At 37.4% G+C, this 14,571-nt stretch overlaps 1 protein-coding gene across 1 annotated transcript in view; it reads left to right on the top strand.

The window, feature by feature from the left end:
• LOC109078968 (PH domain leucine-rich repeat-containing protein phosphatase 2-like) overlaps positions 1 to 10,416 on the top strand; it is a 61,445-nt gene extending 51,029 nt beyond the window's left edge. The window contains exons 14-19 of the mRNA XM_042728668.1: positions 267 to 429; positions 1,597 to 1,727; positions 1,888 to 2,001; positions 3,996 to 4,190; positions 5,353 to 5,584; positions 6,460 to 10,416. Coding sequence (XP_042584602.1) covers positions 267 to 429; positions 1,597 to 1,727; positions 1,888 to 2,001; positions 3,996 to 4,190; positions 5,353 to 5,584; positions 6,460 to 7,704 — 2,080 coding nt within the window. The 3' untranslated portion in view covers positions 7,705 to 10,416. The remainder of the gene's footprint in view (positions 1 to 266; positions 430 to 1,596; positions 1,728 to 1,887; positions 2,002 to 3,995; positions 4,191 to 5,352; positions 5,585 to 6,459) is intronic.
• The last annotated feature ends 4,155 nt before the right edge of the window (positions 10,417 to 14,571 follow it).

The raw sequence follows: 14,571 nt of genomic DNA, 5'->3' as shown, positions 1-14,571 counted from the left end.
AACACGGGTATATTTGTAGCAAAAGTCAACAATACATTGTATGTACAAATAAAAATGACTCATTTTTAAAAATTTTGTCAGTACAGGTCACATTTATTCAGCTTTTTAGATGATGTATTAATCTCAGTTTCAAACAGTTGACCTTTATGACTGGTTTTATGGTCCAGGGTCACATATACCAAAAAGATCAGAGATTATACCAGTGTATATGACAATGAATCGTGCTATTGTTCTTTTCTAAATGAGCTCCCTTGTTATGTTTTCAGCAAGCTCAGTAAGCTGGAGGTCCTGGAGGAACTGAATCTGAGTGGGAACAAGCTGAAAACGATCCCCTCCACCGTGTCCAGCTGCAAGAGACTGCACACGCTCATCGCCCACTCCAACCATATCAGCGTGTTCCCCGAGGTCCTCAGCCTCCCCGAGATCAAGGTCTGTGACGTGTCACACACTGCCCGTAAATATCAGAAGGATCTTAAGGGTCAACCAGAGAGTCATCAAGTGGCAGGAACAAATGAATATCTAAAAATGTAGTATATGTTTGGATTACAGTTGCAGTAATTCAAGTTACAAAAAAAAAAAAAGGTTTACTAGTTATCAACGTTCATAGACATGATTTGAATAAAAATGTTTGAATAAAACATTCTGATCAGCAATTTGAAAGACTGGAGTAATGGATGAAAAATTCTGTGTTTTTAATCAAATAAATGCAGTCTTGGTGAGCATAAGAGACTTCTTTTTAAAAAAACATAAAATCTCAATTATTCCAGAATGCTATTTGAATTATATTGAATGCTAACTCTAAATAGAAATGGTGAGAACATGCAAATTAGTGACACTTCATTCAGATTTAAAGCTAAATTTCTCTAAATTGACTTTAATTTAGATGTAACGTTTGTGTATATATTATAATATTTATAATATTTTTTTATTGTGTATATATTATAATATTTAAAAGAAAAAAAAAAAAGACTGTAAAAACTGAATAGTTTTTGTCCCCCTCTAAGTTTTAGTTAAAATATATAATATATATATATATATAATATATATATATATATCTATATATATATATATATATATATATATATATATATATATATATATATATATTTTATTTCAGTTATTATTTTACAATGCATATTTTTTTGTTTAAATGTATTTATTATATTCTACGTTATTTTAAATTTACAAGTTTATTTAGTTATGTCTGGCAGAACTGAATTGTTTTTGCCGCAGATCCAACAAAATTGAGTAGTTGTTTGTTATACAATTAATTTTATTTCACATAGTTTTTTTTTTACCTTATTTTGTTTACTTTATTTACTGTGTTGTACATTATTTTACATTTTTACAGTCTGCCAAAATTAAATGATTTTTCTCTCAAAATCCAACAAAATTGGACTGTTGTTTGTTACTCACTTTATTTTAGAACAATTTTTATTTTACATAATTGATTGACTTTATTTTACATTTATCAAGCTTATTTAGTCAACTCTGGTGAAATTGAATCACTTTTGTCCCCAAAGCCAACAAAATTGTGCTGTTGTTTGTTAGTTTATTTTCATGAAGAATGTTGTATTTCCTCTGCTGTTTGTGTAGCTAGTAGATGTGAGCTGTAATGAGCTGACAGAAATCCTGTTGCCGGAATCTCTGCCTTCAACCCTACAAGAGCTGGATCTGTCCGGCAACAGCAGCCTCATGTTAGAGCACAAAACACTCAACCTCTTCAGGTGAGATGCTACAAACACACAGCACACTATGCAGCTGATGAATATTAATACGTTCTGATACTCTCTCAGACCCAGGTGGTTAATTGCTTTTTGTGTTTTTTTTTTTTTTTTTTTTTTGTCTTTTATCTCTCACACCTCTGTGGGTTCTCCTCTCTTCCAGTCACATCAGCACTTTGAAGCTGGACCAGAAGCCAGCCGTGACCGCAGGAGACGCACAGGGCACGTCCACCCTGTGGGATCATGGCTACGCTGAGATGTGTGGGCAAAGAAACAAGTGAGCAAAATCTGAGATTCACAGATCAGGAAACGATGAGTGTGGCAGAAGGAAGCCCCAATCAAAAAAATCTAGTTGTTTTCCAGATTACCATCCACAACCTACAATTCTCTATTATATAGAGAGGATGTACTGAAGAAAAAAAAACAATCAAATGCTAGCAGAAATGACCAGGTTCAATCAATTTCAATTCAGTTTTTCAACGCGGTCAAATCAGTTTCTGATTAACCCATCACTATACATCACGCAAAAAGTAAATAAATAAATGGATTAATTAAAAAATGTAAAAAAAATTGGATTGGTTGTTTTTCATGTCATTCAGACAGACCCTTCCTGTCCAATTGACCGATCAGGGCCGGATTCATGAAACGTTTGCAAGAATAAATTTTTCTTAATGGGTTAGTTCACCCAAAATTGAACTTTGCTGTCTATGGGAGGGTCAGACAGCTCTCAGATTTCATCAAAAATATCTTAATTTGTGTTCTGAAGATGAACGAAGGTTTTACGGGTTTGGAACGACATGAGGGTGAGTAATTAATGATAGAATTTTCATTTCCGGGTGAACTGTCCCTTTAAGTGCTGTTTTCTTAAGAAATTCGGATTCTTGAGTATGTTTGAATTCCAAAAAATACTTATTAAAAATGTATACTCAAGTTTGTTCTTCAACCAATACAAAATAATTCAAATTCTTAAAAATAACTTCTTAAAGTTACGATAACCTCCAACTAGTCTTAAATCCCAAAACTTAAGATGTTTGAATTTATTGGGTTATTTCAGATATTAAGCATTACAACATAACACTTGCTTGGTCACATTTGTTGGCCATATACAACGTATAGGTTTCCTTAATTATGAAAAGTTACCTTTATAATATTGACTATTTGATAATGGCCGAATCACTATGATTTCATACTTTTTTTGGAATGTAAAGGTTACTTTTTTGAAGTGATTGATAAGTGATCAATTGCCCAATGATTGATAATGTAAACAATGATCGGTCAAGATTATGCATGACAGGACTTCTGAATTTGAAATTCAGTAACAACTCTATAAAAAAAAAAAAAATAGTTAAATCGGAAGGCAGAGTGCTGAAGTCCCATCAGGCCAGTCTCAGTAGTGTGTGCACATATTATAATGTGTGACCCTGGAGCACAAAACCAGTCTTAAGTCGCTGGGGTATATTTGTAGCGATAGCCAAAAATACATTGTATGGGTCAAAATTCTCGATTTTTCTTTTATGCCAAAAATCATTAGGATATTAAGTAATTTTTTTTTTTTTTTTTTTTGCACCCTCAGATTCCAGATTTTCAAATAGTTGCATCTCAGCAAAATATTGTCCTCTCCTAACAAACCATCCATCAACGGAGAGCTTATTTATTCAAAAATTGACCCTTATGACTTGTTTTGTGGTCTAGGTTCACAAATTCGTAATCTCAGTTTAAAAAAAGACAGTTTTAGTTAGTTGATCAGAAAGTCTTCTGCAACAGCTGTTAATCACATAACACTAACAATATTGTCTTCTTAAGAGGTTCTTAAGAAAAAATGTGAAAGTATTTTTCAAGAATTTCACTTAAGAAAACTTCCAAGAAGTTTGTAATCATTTTCCTAAGAAGTCCTTAAGAAGATTTTTGTGAATTCAGCCCCAGATGTTTTGCCGATCTGGCCCTGAGATACCAAGGCCAAGCTGCAGCAGGGGGGCCGGTTTGAATGCCGAAAGCACCCCATAGGCTTAAACGTCTTGTTTCTACATGTTTAATGTGACCTCCGTGTGCTTGGCTCCCCCTGCGAAGGGCATTACCTCCACAGTTTCAAAGCAGTCCGTCTCAAATATCGCATCCTCCCTCGGTACCCGTCATCCACCGAGGGGGCCACTTTTGTGTGTTTGTCAGAGTGTGTATGTACCTATATAGGTGTATCCATTACCATTCAATGAAATGTATTTGTAATGTGATATTGTACACTTTGTAACACTTTGCTGTTTTACCTGGGTTCAGGTTGTGTGTGTCTGTGTTGGCTGTGGATCGCTTCGGAGACAGTCCAGAGGCTGCTTATGGGATTTTTGATGGTGATCGTAATGAGGAAGTGTCCAGGTTACTGCAGTGCACCATGGGAGATGTATTAGCAGAGGAGATCCAGCACTCCAGTGTGGACAGTGTATACATGAGCAACACTTTCCTTACCTCTCATAGGTGTGTTTTGCACACACACACACACACACACACACACTTGTTGATTTGATTAAGCTTTTTTTTCTATAAATCATGTATGCTTCAGTTTGCTTGTACAATCACTGGTAACTGTATGAATTTATAACACATTTTATTACAGCGTTCTCTGGAATACTTGATTCAGTCATGACATTCTGTCAATATATTTGTGTAATGAATGTCTATTTATACACCGGTCTACTTTTTAGTGTCACTCTGCATTCTCTTTTTTGTCACATACGTAATTTAAATTTCATATCCATTTATTTATTTGGTAAGTAGTCATATAATGAATGGGATCATGTATAGTCAGTTGGTCATTACTTATGTAATGCTCAGCAGAAAGTAGTTAATGTACATTTAAATGTATGATACAGTATATATGATAATATGATTCACAGTTTCATGACATTTCTAACTGTTGACTTTTTAAGTGATGCACCTAATAATGTTTATGTAAAAGTTTATTTTTTATCAATAGAGTATCACCAAATAATCTGTATGCAAAGTATATTATAATGTGTAATATCAAAGGAAAATGTCTTTAAATAATAACCAGTTGTGTATTGCAACCATGATGCATTCAAGTGCTCGTGAAAAAATGTTATTTACAATTTGGGAAGTCGAAATTAAAACATCAGGTGCATTTAAATTTGTATTTGGTCGGAGCAAGATGGCAGTTCAGCAGGATTTTTTTACTCCTACAAAATGATGATGAATGCATATCAAGTGCATTTTGCTTTTTTTTTTTTTTTTTTTCATGAAGATTTTTTTTTACAAAGTCATGAAGATTTTTGATCATAGGTTACATACTCTATCATAGGTGAACTATCCCTTAAAGGGATATATCACACAAAAAAAAAAAAAATCCAAAAATGACAATTTTCATTTTTGGGTGAACTATCCCTTTAAAGGAGCTAGTTTTATTGAAAAAGAAAACCATTATTGCATCCACCATATTTTGTCAATGACGCCCACAACTCTGAAACTTGGGCTCAAAGAAAACCCACTGGCAATTACAACTTACCGTTCAACTTCTGAATCTGACTTGAATGTACCATAGTTCAGACATAGCTTTGAATTTAGATTCTTAGCTATATGAATAACAAATGCATTTCTCATATTGCGTTGTGCATTTTTGCAGGAAACTTGGCATGGCAGGCCAGAAGCTCGGTGCCTCTGCTCTGCTCTGTTACATCCATCACGAGTCCTCCGAGCCTGGCCGATACTTCAGCCTCACTGTGGCCAACGTAGGTACCTGCCAGGCTGTACTGTGTCGTGATGGGCAACCTCTTGCCCTCTCAAAGGTTTTCAGCCTAGAACAGAGCGCTGAGGAGATGGAGCGCGTCAAACTGGCAAAAGCTATTATCACTGAGGTATTGACTCATTCTCAGGTCATCCCATAGACCTTAGTTAGATGCCATATTGAATTGTACGTAGAAGAAAACCAGGCTGTGAGCGATAGACTTGCAGTCATGCTGGATAAAGTTCCTAGATCTCTCAAAACTCTTTTATGGAGTTTTGACTACTGATTTTTTTATTTTTAGGAGATGTTTTGTCAGCTGAATAATTGATATGTTAAACGGCATTCATTGCAATCCATTGAAAGCACTTTATCCCTCACCTCTTAGTCTTGTGTTCATTCCTGTCAGAAATTAAATATGGCTCTACCCTGACTAAGGTCTATAAGCAGGGGTGCACATAAGTGGTATGCAGGTGCGCATGTGTGACCAAAATAAAAAATGCGCTGTGTAAATAAGTTCAGCTCACTCATTTGTCCATAAATCTAAGCTATTCATGACGCGCATCAAATCACAATCCAAAAACTCACATACCATCAACTAACTAGCATGCACTCAGCTAAACCTGCTAAAATAAAAGCTTGCAGAGTTTGAAAATGCTGAAAATTAATATTAAAAAAAAGCATGTTTAAGTTTACAATTTTTTTTAATACTCCCTTTTTATTCTAAAATATAATAGTATTATCACACATTTAATTTAAAAAACTAAATAAAGTGAAATAATATTATCACTATTATTAATTTATTATTTTAATAGTTATATTTAATATTTAAAGTCAGGACCAAACCAAGTCTCCAGGTGCTCTTATGAGAACCAGGCTGAAAAACTAATGCGCACCCCTGTCTATAAGCTAACTGGCTGATGCAGCATGTTGTTTATTGTAAATAAGCCCATGAATCAGAAGTAGCAGCTTATTTGTGACTCTAATCATTTGACTCTTGTGCTGTAGGATAACAAGGTGAGTGGGGTGACATGCTGCTCACGGTTACTTGGCTGTTCCTACCTGTTTCCTTGGGTGCTTCCCAAACCCTGGGTGCACACAGAGCCTCTGTGTTCCCAGGATGAGTTCCTGATCCTAGGAAACAAAGCACTCTTCCAGAAGGTTTCCTATCAGGAGGCAGTGAGCACTGTGCTGGCTGTCAGAGACCCCCGTGCTGCTGCCAAAAAGCTCTGCACTCTGGCACAAAGCTATGGGTGCCGGGATAACGTGGGAGCAGTGGTGGTAGCTTTGCATATTGGAGAAGACAGCTGTACGTGTGAGCCTCCTCTCTCGACCACAGAAGCCCGAGGACCACCTTTACCGATCTCCGTGTCCCCTTGCGACCCAGCCACGCCGTCATCTAGCAGTGGCATCGCCTCGGAGTTCAACAGTGAGATGTCCGCTTCGGAAGTGGGCAGCGAGGCTGGGTCCACAGCTTCGGACGAGCACCCCTCTTTGGGACCAATGGCTCGTCCGGAGCGCCGCTGCAGTTTGCATCCCACTGCTACCTTGTGCAACACAGGGCCAGTGGTGAGCTTGGGGCCAGGGGTGTACCCGGCTCTATTCCAGCGGCAGCCTTCCAGCGCAACCTTTTCAAGCAACCAGTCAGACAACGGACTGGACAGCGACGACGAGGCTCCTTTAGAAGGCGTCATCTCAAACGGGAGTAAGCTTGAGGTGGAAGTGGACATCCATTGCTGTGCTTTTCAACTGCGCTCCGGACCACCGGAAAGTCCCAAGGACCTGGATGGCCGGCATGATTCAAGGGGCTCGGATTATCCCAACAGCAAAATGCGGCGGCAAAACAGTGTGGTGGTTTCTGCCACCAACGGCTGCCTGCTGGCCGTATGCGGCCGAGAGATCTCGGATCTGAAGAAGTCTCCTTCAACCTCTAGTCTCTTTGGGAAGAAGCTGTCTAATGGCTCTGTAGTGGCTCTCGAGGACAGCCACAATATTATTGAGGTAGCACTGGAGGCCCCAAAAAAGAAGTCGGGATATTTCGCCGCACCAGCCCAGCAAGACCCGGAAGACCAGTTAATTATTCCACCCAGTCTGGAGCAAGATGTGCGGGAGCAGCTTAGAGGCCAGAGCCCTGTGGTTCCCGGGCCGCCGTCCTCAGCGAGAGACCCCAACTGGGACCATCCCCAGCCCACCGTCCCTGGTCTGCACCCAACCACGGTCCTGCAACAGGACGTCTACGACACCGCTCTATAGTTGGTGCAAGAGGACCGCACCATTGGAGCATCTCCGCATCATAGTGCCACATCAAAGAGGCTAGCACGCTCGAGATAATCCAGTTCTTATTTAGCGCCTTCATCACGTGTGGGTCCCTGCATGTGCATTCTTGTGCTGATCCGAGTCAAGAACGAATGGGTGGAAATGTCAGAACTGAAGAAATCTTGAAGATTGTGGAAATACATGGGCTATTCCTGACCAAATACCACGGCATGGAGCTGGAGTACCTCATACATCACTATGCGCGAGTTCATTTCGACATTCGCCCTTAATATCAAAGGTCACAGGCTTACGTAGGCTTCATTGATCACATTTGCCTTCTGGAGGAAAGATACTATCAAGCTAAACAGAGACCAAAAGATGAGAAAAGTGCCTCTTGAAGATGGTTGAGGCTCAGAGAGCCTTTACTGTTCTGGTGTAAATGCAGTGTTGTTCTCCTACCTTCCCATAGTGGCGACTAGTCGGTAATCTGCACTTTTGAAGTCTGTGAGGAATATTTCGGACGGATCTCTTCGCCATCTGATCTGCTGGAAACATCCCGCTCCATTTCATGGAAAGGAGTAGTGGTTGTTGTGGAAACGTGTTGTTGCGTTCTCCACCGCTCCTGATCTTCTCTCTTGTATGCATACAGGATCTCCCGGACAAAGCCACAGGGGTCTCTGGGACCCTCTGCACAATAGAAGAGTACAATGATCCCAACATAACATTCAAACTCTGGAGAGGGAATCAGTCAAGTGATGGAGGTCAGAGTGAGATGAAGACAGAAACTACATCCCATGCTCAGTGGAAGCATCGCCACACCTTTAAGGTCATTTGGGGAGCAGGAAGATCTCAAAACCTTGTCTGAAATCATAACTTGAGCTGTCTCGGGTTGTTTAGAGTACTTGAAGTTTCGAGTGTGCCATGACTACGTGACAGAGCCCATGCTACACAGCCTTGGGCCGTGAATACGTCATCGGGTCTTTGTAGTAGTGCGGTTTTGCTGTTGATCTGAGTGAGGTTGGGATATTTTCTCATTATCTCATAATCAAGGGAAAAAATGATCAGCCAACATTTAGATTTATTTTTTATTTTATTTTTTGTATGAGAGGTACTGGGTATATGATATATGTATTGTGCAGTGTGTGTGTGTATGTATGCTCTATTTTAGCCACGCATGGTACGTATAAGGAAACAGGCCGGTTTGAGTTTTTTATTTGAATCAGGAGACTATATTGGGTCATTTGAGTTTGTCATTGCCACAATCACAGTATCAGGGAGTTCTGAGCAGTAAAACACTGTGCTCATGGTTTGAGGAGACATCTAGTGGTGTTTATTGGAAACAACAATGTTGTTGAGTTTTCCCTGGAATGAAGTTCTTTTTACACAACTCGCTATTAAATTTCAAACTTTTTTTTTTTAAATAAAATAAATAAAGAATTAGAGAATTAAAATTAGGGACAATCAAGTGCAAAGCCCATTGTTAATTGTTAGATACTCAATTTAAATTATATTATTAAAAGCCCCTTTTTCTTTCTTTTGCCAATTGTAGGGCATCGGTTGTATTAACTTTGTTGTATTAATATTTATTAGGTGCACTCTCATAATTCATTAGATTCAATTCATAGTCTTTAGAAAGGAAGCAACAGTTCACATTTACACTGATGCACTTCAAATATAGAAATTGAATCTCATAGACGCCTCAACATTGGCATGTTTAAAAAATATCAGTATTTGAATTTGAAACTGAGCTTAAGCCTGTTGCATGCTCAGATATTACATTTAAGCCATTTCACCTCAAGATTAGTTTTGTGAATTATAACCTTTATAAGTGGACATTTTGAGTCTTTTTTTTTTTTTTTTTATGATATTCTCCATGGTCAGATGGCAATGTTCGTTGTGCCAAACTTGCATACAGATTTGTGTTTGCTATGTAGGAGAAAAAGCTGCCATGTAACTAATCTGGATCCCCGTATTTAACATCCAGGAAGGTTTTAAATTGAACTTTTACTGCCATTAACTTCAAGCATTAGTGTTAGTTATAATTGCCTACAGACCTGATACTGTAGCTCTTGTGCCAAAAGATAAGTAGTAGTGCTACTTGAAGGCAAGGTAGGTTATTTTGAGTATTTTGTTCGTCCCTCGGGTGCTACTGAGAGCTGAAGCCAGTGGCATGGATGCAGCAGCCCTGCATGACTCATTGTTTTTATGGGTTTTTTTCTTTCTATCATGGCCTTAAAGCAGGTTTTCCACAGTCTTTAGTGTTTATAGTCCAATTCTCTTTTTTGCACTCAAAAATGTGAAGTACAATTTTCTAGAAATTGATCTCTAGATTCCCTAAACCATTTAGAGCTGTATGCTTAAGTGCATCAAGTATTGTTGTACAATCTTATAAAGTAAAAGGGTTTTACACTGTATAAGCACTTTGTACATAGCTCAGAGAATCTATATCCATAGACATATTTAGGAATTGCATTTTAGCTTTTGTTGAAATGCATTTAAAATCATCAGTAGGCTTTGATCTGTGGCCTCTTTTACCCCTGAAAAATGTTATTTCTTATGTTTGGTTGAAAGGCGAGATGTGGTTATTGAGGCACAACATGCTGATTCATACTGTGCTAAGAGGCAGAGTACAAGCATTTGATGGCTTGCTTTGTTTGCAAGATGTAATCCAAGTCTGTTATTAGCTATAGAAGCGTTCATCCCTCGCAGTGCTTTAACATTGAAAGGAACCCGAAATGGGAAGTAATAAATTTGAACCGACATCACTGATACAGCCACTTTATTACCACTTCGAGAGCACCTTCTATAGACCTACAACATGGTGCATATCTGCAACATACTTAAAAATGATATATGCAAAACAATCATACGTGTCTGATTTGGTCAATATTAATCTGAAAATTGAAGAACAGGACTGGGAAAAATACATAAATTTGTGCATGTCTGTGGGTGTCAGGTGCAGTGCTCTGTTGTGGAGATGGTGTCTATTGTTTCTCCAGGCAACTATACAAGTTGCTTTGCCACGTGGACAAATATTGTATTTTAGATCCCTTAAACATTTGTGCTCTGTGCTTTCCTGGCCAAAACATGAGATTAAATTCACATTCCTGAAAATGTTGGCCAAATGCAGTTTTCCTTGGTGTATTATTCAAATAGCCATTCATTTGTTAATGGCACAGCGGAGGTGATTCTTAAAGGAACAGCTGACCCCAAAATTAACAACATTGTTATTATTTCCAAACTTGCCTTCTGCGAAACAAAAATAAACATATTTTGGAGAATGTTGATAACCAAACTGTTTTGGTTCCCACCTTTTCTCAAAATTGTCTTCTATGTTCCACGTAAGAAAGTTGAGTCATAGAGGTTTGGAATCCACATGAGAGTAAGCAAATGACAGAAATGTAAATTTTGGGTGAATTATCCCTTTAATTATATACTTAAAGCATAGTTATACAAATATTCCTGCTCACATTAAATTTTAGATTTTTTTAAATTATAGTTTAGTAAACATTTATAGGGCATTTTGGGGGGTCTAATATTCTATCATGGAGCATGAAGTATTTTTGGTAACAGTTAACTTGTATGCATAATGCATTATAAAGGTATCCATGATGTACATTGTAATGCATTATAACTTTTAATAAATAATTGTAACCAGAGTTTAAATGCATTATAATTTTTGAAAGTTTGTTTTTCCTTTCTTTTAATGCATTGTGCAACAATGAATAGATACATTGTTATTATAAACATTTTTTTTTTTTGATGTAACATCTCTCCAAACTTAACTACTAGCAAGCCATTCATAGGTTTCATTCCTGAAAAGAGGTAAACTTTCTGGTTTCATCAAAACATCTGGGTGTGCTTTTGTTAACCTGGCAACCACTCGGGGCGGGGCTTACTGTTTGTCTGACCAATGACAGATAAGGGAAGTTTCATAAAACACAACTGACTTTTTTCTTTTTTTTATTCGACTGAACAAGGAAACATTGTGTTAAGTCTCTTTGTACATCTGCACAGTGTGAGAGTTGCTGTTAGCGTATGATTGTGGTTTGACCCTGAGAGAGATGAAACCTGCTTTTGAATGCAAAAACGCATCTTTATCTGGCGTATTCGTTGACATTTTTGCACATAATCACGGCTCGGTTCTGGACAGATGTGGATTGGGATGAAGTTCATGTTGCTGACATGTGGACCAAAGCTTGGAGTCTTTTTTTTTTTTTTTTTTTGATATTCTCCATGGTCAGATGGCAATGTTCGTTGGTGCACAACTTGCATACAGATTTGGTTTGCTATGTAGAGAAAAAGCTGCCATGGTAACTAATCTGGATCCGTATTTAACATCCAGGAAGGTTTGTATAATTGAACTTTACTGCCATTAACTTCAAGCATTAGTGTTAGTTATAAATTGCCGACAGACCTGATACTGTAGCTCTTGTGCCAAAAGATAAAGTAGTAGTGCTACTTGAAGGCAAGGTAGTTTTTTTGAGTATTTTGTTCGTCCCTCGGGTGCTACTGAGAGCTGAAGCCAGTGGCATGGATGCAGCAGCCCTGCATGACTCATTGTTTTTATGGGTTTTTTTCTTTCTATCATGGCCTTAAAGCAGGTTTTCCACAGTCTTTAAGTGTTGATAGTCCATTCTCTTTTTTTTTGCACTCAAAAATGTGAAGTACAATTTTTTTAGAAATTGATCTCTAGATTCCCTAAACCATTTAGAGCTGTATGCTTAAGTGCATCAAGTATTGTTGTACAATCTTATAAAGTAAAAGGGTTTTACACTGTATAAGCACTTTGTACATAGCTCAGAGAATCTATATCCATAGACGTATTTAAGAATTGCATTTTAGCTTTTGTTGAAATGCATTTCAAATCATCATTAGGCTTTGATCTGTGGCCCCTTTTACCCCTGAAAAATTTTATTTCTTATGTTTGGTTGAAAGGCGAGATGTGGTTATTGAGGCACAACATGCTGATTCATACTGTGCTAAGAGGCAGAGTACAAGCATTTGATGGCTTGCTTTGTTTGCAAGATGTAATCCAAGTCTGTTATTAGCTATAGAAGCGTTTCATCCCTCGCAGTGCTTTAACATTGAAAGGAAACCGAAATGGGAAGTAATATTTTGAACCGACATCACTGATACAGCCACTTTATTACCACTTCGAGAGCACCTTCTATAGACCTACAACATGGTGCATATCTGCAACATACTTAAAAATGATATATGCAACAATCATACGTGTCTGATTTGGTCAATATTAATCTGAAAATTGATGAACAGGACTGGGGAAAATCCATAAATGTGTGTTTGTCTGTGGGTGTCAAGTGCAGTGCTCTGTTGTGGAAATAGTGTCTATTGTTTCTTCAGCCTAGGCAACTATACTAGTTGCTTTGCCACGTAGACAAATATTGTATTTTAGATCCCTTAAACATTTGTGCTCTGTGCTTTCCTGGCCAAAACATGAGATGAAACTCACATTCCTGAAAATGTTGGCCAAATGCAGTTTTCCTTGGTGTATTATTCAAATAGCCATTCATTTGTTAATGGCACAGCGGAGGTGATTCTTAAAGGAACAGCTGACCCCAAAATTAACATTGTTATTATTTCCAAACTTGCCTTCTGCGAACACAAAATAACATATTTTGAAGAATGTTGATAACCAAACTGTTTTGGTTCCCAACTTTTCTCAAAATGTCTTCTATGTTCCACGTAAGAAAGTTGAGTCATAGAGGTTTGGAATCACATGAGAGTAAGCAAATGACAGAAATGTAAATTTTGGGTGAATTATCCCTTTAATTATATACTTAAAGCATAGTTATACAAATATTCCTGCTCACATTAAATTTTAGATTTTTTAAATTATAGTTTAACATTTATAGGGCATTTTGGGGGGTCTAATATTCTATCATGGAGCATGAAGTATTTTTGGTAACAGTTAACTTGTATGCATAATGCATTATAAAGGTATTCATGATTGTACATTGTAAATGCATTATAACTTTTAATAAATAATTGTAACCAGAGTTTAAATGCATTATAATTTTTGAAAGTTTGTTTTTTTGCCTTTCTTTTAATGCATTGTGCAACAATGAATAGATACATTGTTATTATAAACATTTTTTTTTTTTGATGTAACATCTCTCCAAACTTAACTACTAGCAAGCCATTCATAGGTTCATTCCTGAAAAGAGTAAACTTTCTGGTTTCATCAAAACATCTGTGTGTGCTTTTGTTTAACATGGCAACCACTTCGGGGCGGGGCTTACTGTTTGTCTGACCAATGACAGATAAGGGAAGTGTTCAATAAACACAACTGACTTTTTTCTTTTTTTTAATTTGACTGAACAAGGAAAGCATTTGTGTTAAGTCTCTTTGTACATCTGCACAGTGTGAGAGTTGCTGTTAGCGTATGATTGTGGTTTGACCCTGAGAGAGATGAAACCTGCTTTTGAATGCAAAAACGCATCTTTATCTGGCGTATTCGTTGACATTTTTGCACATAATCACGGCTCGTTCTGGACAGATGTGGATTGGGATGAAGTTCATGTTGCTGACATGTGACCAAAGCTTGATCTTGTCATCATTTATGTGCATTTTGTTTTTAAGAGATGCTTTAATATTTCCTCTCGATGCCAAGAAGCTGAGGTTTATTTTTGTACTTCATAGTTTCATGCAGATTTATAGGTCCTCCAGTGCAGAATCTAGGATTTAAGGGTTCAGAGGTAAACCGTCACCCATCAAGGTACTCTCTTTGAAGATACTAACTATTCATGTATTTAATGTGAGAAGCATGCCCTATATAAATGAATATAAAGATATATAAAGAATATATTATCATGTGATTATTTGTATAAATATGAACTTTTC

This window comes from Cyprinus carpio, chromosome B7, assembly GCF_018340385.1.
Source record: "Cyprinus carpio isolate SPL01 chromosome B7, ASM1834038v1, whole genome shotgun sequence".
Classification (NCBI taxonomy): Eukaryota; Metazoa; Chordata; class Actinopteri; order Cypriniformes; family Cyprinidae; genus Cyprinus; species Cyprinus carpio.
This window is presented reverse-complemented; position numbering and strand designations above follow the sequence as displayed.